This window comes from Coregonus clupeaformis, unplaced genomic scaffold, assembly GCF_020615455.1.
Source record: "Coregonus clupeaformis isolate EN_2021a unplaced genomic scaffold, ASM2061545v1 scaf6685, whole genome shotgun sequence".
In the NCBI taxonomy this organism is placed as follows: Eukaryota; Metazoa; Chordata; class Actinopteri; order Salmoniformes; family Salmonidae; genus Coregonus; species Coregonus clupeaformis.
The window spans coordinates 2,510-9,665 of record NW_025540139.1 but is presented as its reverse complement, the minus strand read 5'-3'; the positions used below and the strand labels follow the sequence as shown (position 1 = coordinate 9,665).

The 7,156-nt window shown below is 43.2% G+C and overlaps 1 protein-coding gene across 1 annotated transcript; it reads left to right on the top strand.

Moving 5' to 3' along the window:
* Positions 1-1,774: 1,774 nt before the first annotated feature.
* On the top strand, positions 1,775-2,969 carry LOC121560452. The gene is made up of 3 exons (XM_041873441.2): positions 1,775-1,939; positions 2,079-2,429; positions 2,551-2,969. Exons 1-3 carry the CDS (start codon positions 1,883-1,885, stop codon positions 2,905-2,907), a joined length of 765 nt encoding a protein of 254 aa, XP_041729375.2. The 5' UTR covers positions 1,775-1,882; the 3' UTR covers positions 2,908-2,969.
* Positions 2,970-7,156: the final 4,187 nt, after the last annotated feature.

The following is a 7,156-nucleotide window of genomic DNA, read 5'->3' as shown; positions in this document are numbered from 1 at the left end:
TGTAACTCTCCCAACTTCCACCTCAGAAACTATAATTGTTTCACTGAACCACCCGAATAAAACTCTCCCAACTTCCACTTTAGAAATTAGAATTGTTGTAAACTACAGCAGACTGTTATCAGTAGCTGTAATTAAGTACCGCAACTACCAACCACCTAACGTTAATGCCTCGGATGAGGTTAGAAAAACAGCTGAATGGTAGCAGCTAGCTGGCTCAATCACAGGTACTCTTAAGCATGAAATAACATTGGAAACAATTAACCACAGTTGCAAAAAGTTACCAGTAGCTACCCGCTAGCTAGCTAGCTAGCTTTGTTGGTCCAAGTAGTGGGTAAGCTAGCCTCGTGCTTCGCCGGGGTCTGCCAAATACAATACTTACCTACAATAATTACCTACAATAACCTTCAATAACTACCTGAGTAAGCTACCTATAATACCAAACTACAATACTTACCTACAATCTAAATACATGGTTTAAGCTTAACTCAACACCATATAAGAAGCCAAGCTTACCTTTCATAACGCAGCAATGATTAAACGTTGGGTAGCTAGCACAAAGATATTGTATTTAGCTACTACAGTACAGCCAGCTGGTAGTGTTGGCTGGCTAGCAACGGCTGCTATGTTGACTTTGTTAGAAAAACGGCAAAGTCGCTGCGAACGAATGTAGCTGGCTAAAAGGATATTGTTTTTAGTTGCTACCGTTGCTAATAGCTACTCGCCAGCTAATCCAGGAGGTGAGTTAGCTAGCTAGCTTCGGCTACACCCGGCACCGCCGAATACAAAAGTAACCTACAATAACTACACAACAGCTACCCACAACAGCCCACGTGCCTACCTATACACTTAATAATATACAGCCCACGATGCCTACCTATAATACCTAACTACAATCTAAATACATAGTTTAAGCCTTAGCTAGCTTTGTTGGTCCAAGTAGTGGGTAAGCTAGTCTCGTGCCCGGGTCCGCCTACAGTCCTTACCTACAATATACCTACAATAACCTACAATAACTACCTGAGTAAACTATCTATAATACCTAACTACAATACCTACCTACAATCTAAATACATGGTTTAAGCTTTACTCAAAACCATATAAGAAGCCAAGCTTACCTCCTGCTAGAGAAAACACAACCTCACCACCGTCCAAACGTGTGTGTGTGTGTGTGTGTGTGTGTGTGTGTTTGTGTGTAAAGGTGAAAGACAGCAAGGAAGCCAAGGTGGTTTCCAGAAAGACCCTGCTGGAGTGCCAGTCTCTTGCCAAGGCCAAGATCCCAGAAGTGCTGAGTAAGTGTTTCTAAATCTGTGATGTCACTGTTATTACACACTTATAAACGTCAGACATGTATAGAGTGCAGTGTAAAGATGCCTGTTATTATTTTCATGTCCCCACAGAAACCTTGGAAGAAACAAGGACACAGAAAAATCAGTACCAGTTTAATGGATACCTGTGGGCCTACTTTACCTCCATAGACGGCCATAGACCGGGCCTGGATAAGAACATGTTGGTGGAGGAGGTGGAGGAGGCTAAATGTGACCAGTCTGGGATGTATCTGATCAGTGTAAGTCTATAAACGTACACCTGAATGTGTTTATTTGTTTGTTTGGTTGGTTGGTTGTTTTTGGAAACAATTGCAGTCGCCTTTGCGTCATTTGTGTGTTTTTTCTGTTCAATTTCTAATAGGTGGAGGAACACAAAACGAATAGAGACCATGGCATGGTCCAGATGTCGCTGACAAATGAGTACACTTGTTTTTTTTGACTTCCTCAAATTCAAGCACTGCCTCCCAGGGGGAAAGAAGTCCCAGCACTTTTTTTTCAATTCTACAAGCACTCAGCTCAAGAACCTGCCTGCCTACCTGAGGGAGGTATGGAAGGAGATGGGTCTGCCTGAAACTCCTACCTTCACTGACCTGCGGACCTCCATTGTCACTCATGTAAGTCAGATTAGATATGAATAGAAGTACTGTAAGATCCTATTCCACTGTTGTCTGAAATAATATCAATTCTTTTTATTTATTTGTGTCTGTGTGTGTGTGTGTGTGTGTGTGTGTCTTTTTTGCTTGTGTCTTACAGGTCAAAAACATGCTCCCGAAGGCTGACAGGGAAAGGGTGGCCAACTTCATGTGCCACGACATCCAGACCGCAGATACATTTTATGCCATCAATTTAAATCCGTCCCAAGCCAGTGAAACCAGGGCACTCTTCGAGGCAGCATTAAAGGAAGAAGATACCTCTGTCACCACCGAGAACCAGGCCTCCACCTCTTCAAAAAGAAAGCGGAAGGCAAGAGAGGAGGACTCCCTCTCCGAGGGGAGCACCACCCCCGAAGAGATCAAGGTGATGTACCAGGAGTCTGGCCCGTCCTCCAGGGACTCGGAGGAGGAAGAGGTCGAGGATGAGGAACGGACGGCCAGACAACCTGTGGTAAGATCAGCTATTCCGTCACCACACATTAGATTACCAAATGTGCTTGTACACCATGTAACAGTCAAACGTGCATTTTTTAATATATATATGTTCTCTTTTGTGTTTGCTGTGCCTGAAGACACCCTCCAAGTTGACCATGCCTGAGCTGGAGCAGTACCATACCCCGAGCAAGAAGCAGCTCATCCTCAGGCGCCGCATGGTGGTCGCCGTCAGCCCCCTGCTAGTCTCACCCATCAAATTGAAGAGTAAGTCGCCCCTCACCTCCCCCATTGTCACGATGCAAGGTATGCAGCAGCTGAATTCAAATGAAGACCGACTCAAAAAAGCCATTGCCTCAAGGAGGAGGAAGCTGGATGAGAAGGTGCACAAGGAAAGAGGGGAGACCTCTGTCAGCCAGAAGGAAGGGGAGCCGACCCACTTCAAGACTCAACAAGGGGAGGAAGGAAACAGCAGCACCTCTTACGAAGACTCTTAAAGACTCTCACATTTACACTGTTCTGATTTTGTGTTGTGTGGTTTTCTATTTAGTGTGCTTGTTCAGATCATAAAATGTGTGTAATTTATTCAAACTGTCTAATCTATTTTCCATGTTGGTGTGATTCTTTATAATGTTCCAAGGGTTGCTCTGTTTTATAAAAAAAAAATTTGAGTAATTTATTGTGTTGTGCTTTTTTTAAGGTTTGTATTTGGTCTGTGTCACTTATATTGCAAGTGTTGAACCTGCACTGTCTGTCTTAATTTTTTTAACCGCCTCCACTAACATTCACAGACAATAATCTTAATCCATTGTGTCTGTGAATGTTGGTAAAAACAATAATCTTAATTAATTTCTCTCTGTTATTTATCAGAGTGAAATTACTTAGGAAATAGTCCATTTCAAAACCTTCTCAGAGTGTAAACACAATGCAGCTGCCAACTAGGTTTATTGTTGGTTTGACTTTTCAGAGGTTTATGTCCTGAAATAATGGTGTTTTTTCAACTTGGTAGCTTCATTTAGCACCTATATCCACTCTATTCTTTTGTGTTCCTTAACTTAGTTTGGTTCATTTAAAAATAAGAATGCAATAACATTTTAGTAGACGCTCTTATCCAGAGCAATTAGGGTTAAGTGCCATGCTCAAGGGCACATCGACAGATTTTTCACCTAGTCGGCTCAGGGATTAGAACCAGCAACCTTTCGGTTACTGGCACAACGCTCTTAACCACTAAACTACCTGCCGCCCTAACACTACTTTACCCTAACCCAAACCCTTGTGGTATTGACAAATAACAATTCAATTGAACAAGTATCTTTTATAACAATAACATCTTTAATAAAACTTCAAAAACAATTTTCAATACCCAAACCCTTATGGTATTGACAAATAACAATTCAATTGAACAAGTATCATTTATAACAATAACATCTTTAATAAAACTTCAAAAACAATTTTCAGTATAGGAAGAAATGATGACACTTGCGTTGACAATCTAGACAGATTTACACAAAGGAATAATTATTTGATCAACATTCTCATGCAAAAAAAGATAAAAACTCTTCTTCTGCGACAGACAGTTCTGCTTGTGTTGCCTGGGTATACCCATCCTGTACATCCCAACCAGCTACACTCCAGTCTGGCCCAATGGGAGATTCCAGCAGTCCTACAATGTCCCATTCGGTCACCATTGGAGGCTGAGGGTTTTTAATCGAAGAGCCCTTAATTTAGACAGGGCTAGTTCTCTTCTCAGGATGTCAAGCTGCGCTGTGGCTTCTGAATGCTGAAAAAAACAGAAAAACAAGAAATGTATGAGGGTTTGATTCTGGTTAAGCAGTTGAACAAACACAAATAGGACTTAAAAAATGTATCAAAGCTAGGACTTACATCTTGCCTGTGTACTGTCATCATGTGACGCAACAGCCGTGCATATTTTATTTTGCAAATGGGACAGTGTGTGTTCTGTACTCCTATTTTGCCTCTCACTAAGGCCTAAAGGAAGGCACTTTCCATCGTGTTCATCACTTTGTGGACAATCCTTAAGTGAGAACGAAGGACAGCATAACTTCGCTGACAAATGGGGCAACACAACATTGTTGAGCTCATCTGTGAGGGGAAAATATAAAAAGTCTCACCATGCATTGTTTTAAAAACATTTCCCCAACATGACAGCTAGAGCAGACCCCCACCCCTACATACACCTTGCTCTGACTCTCCCCAAAGCTGCACACAGTCTCCCAAGAGTCACACAATAATCTGACAGGCCACTCTGCACAAGCTGAATTTTGAAAAGAGAATTATAAAAACATTTTAAAGGTGTACCTACAAGATGTTTGTCAAAGTTCCTCACTATGAGGAATCTTCAGAGTGTATTTTTCTCTCAGATTGTTAAACTCTGAGTGAATGACATACTCATTTACATGTGAGAAAGCTACTTCGAATACACACAGACACTAGGTGACAAAAGGGGCATGATACAAGTTCAAAAGCCAATCACAGGAGGGGTCAAGAAAAGAGAGAGAAGTGAAGAGCTACATATTTCCACAAAACACACTACTTAACAAACACACCACTTAATGAACACAACTTACATTTACATTTACGTCATTTAGCAGACGCTCTTATCCAGAGTGACTTACAAATTGGTGCATTCACCTTATAGCCAGTGGGTTAACCACTTTACAATATGTTTTTTTTTTTATGTTGGGGGGGGTTGGGGGGGGGGGGGGGTAAGGGGGGGTAGAAGGATTACTTTATCCTATCCCAGGTATTCCTTAAAGAGGTGGGGTTTCAAGTGTCTCCGGAAGGTGGTGAGTGACTCCGCTGTCCTGGCATCGTGAGGGAGCTTGTTCCACCATTGGGGTGCCAGAGCAGCGAACAGTTTTGACTGGGCTGAGCGGGAACTGTGCTTCCGCAGAGGTAGGGGGGCCAGCAGGCCAGAGGTGGATGAACGCAATGCCCTCGTTTGGGTGTAGGGACTGATGAGAGCCTGAAGGTACGGAGGTGCCGTTCCCCTCACAGCTCCGTAGGCAAGCACCATGGTCTTGTAGCAGATGCGAGTTTCAACTGGAAGCCAGTGGAGTGTGCGGAGGAGCGGGGTGACGTGAGAGAATTTGGGAAGGTCGAACACCAGACGGGCTGCAGCGTTCTGGATGAGTTGTAGGGGTTTAATGGCACAGGCAGGGAGCCCAGCCAACAGCGAGTTGCAGTAATCTAGACGGGAGATGACAAGTGCCTGGATTAGGACCTGTGCCGCTTCCTGTGTAAGGCAGGGTCGTACTCCGTTGGACTCTGGAACAATGGAAACGCGTTCTCTGGAGTGATGAATCACGCTTCACCATCTGGCAGTCCTACGGACAAATCTTGTTTTGCGAATGCCAGGAGAATGCTACCTGCCCGAATGCATAGTGCCAACTGTAAAGTTTGGTGGAGGAGGAATAATGGTCTGGGGATGTTTTTCATGGTTCGTGCTAGGCCCCTTAGTTCCAGTGAAGGGAAATCTTAACTCTACAGCATACAACGACATTCTAGATGATTCTGTGCCTCCAACTTTGTGGAAACAGTTTGGGGAAGACCCTTACGGCCAACATCAGTGGGGAAGACCAACTTCATATTAATGCCCATGATTTTGGAACGAGATGTTGGACAGAGCAGATGTCATGTAGTGTATCTACCTCCATCACTCCAGTATCCTTATAGTATATACAGTGGAGAAAAAAGTATTTAGTCAGCCACCAATTGTGCAAGTTCTCCCACTTAAAAAGATGAGAGAGGCCTGTAATTTTCATCATAGGTACACGTCAACTATGACAGACAAATTGAGGAAAAAAAATCCAGAAAATCACATTGTAGGTTTTTTTATGAATTTATTTGCAAATTATGGTGGAAAATAAGTATTTGGTCACCTACAAACAAGCAAGATTTCTGGCTCTCACAGACCTGTAACTTCTTCTATAAGAGGCTCCTCTGTCCTCCACTCGTTACCTGTATTAATGGCACCTGTTTGAACTTGTTATCAGTATAAAAGACACCTGTCCACAACCTCAAACAGTCACACTCCAAACTCCACTATGGCCAAGACCAAAGAGCTGTCAAAGGACACCAGAAACAAAATTGTAGACCTGCACCAGGCTGGGAAGACTGAATCTGCAATAGGTAAGCAGCTAGGTTTGAAGAAATCAACTGTGGGAGCAATTATTAGGAAATGGAAGACATACAAGACCACTGATAATCCCTCTCGATCTGGGGCTACACGCAAGATCTCACCCCGTGGGGTCAAAATGATCACAAGAACGGTGAGCAAAAATCCCATAACCACACGGGGGGACCTAGTGAATGACCTGCAGAGAGCTGGGACCAAAGTAACAAAGCCTACCATCAGTAACACACTATGCCGCCAGGGACTCAAATCCTGCAGTGCCAGACATGTCCCCCTGCTTAAGCCAGTACATGTCCAGGCCCGTCTGAAGTTTGCTAGAGTGCATTTGGATGATCCAGAAGAGGATTGGGAGAATGTCATATGGTCAGATGAAACCAAAATATAACTTTTGTGTAAAAACTCAACTCGTCGTGTTTGGAGGACAAAGAATGCTGAGTTGCATCCAAAGAACACCATACACAAAAAAAAATAATGTATGCACGCATGACTGTAAGTCACTTTGGATAAAAGCGTCTGCTAAATGGCATATTATACCTACTGTGAAGCATGGGAGTGGAAACATCATGCTTTGGGGCTGTTTTTCTGCAAAG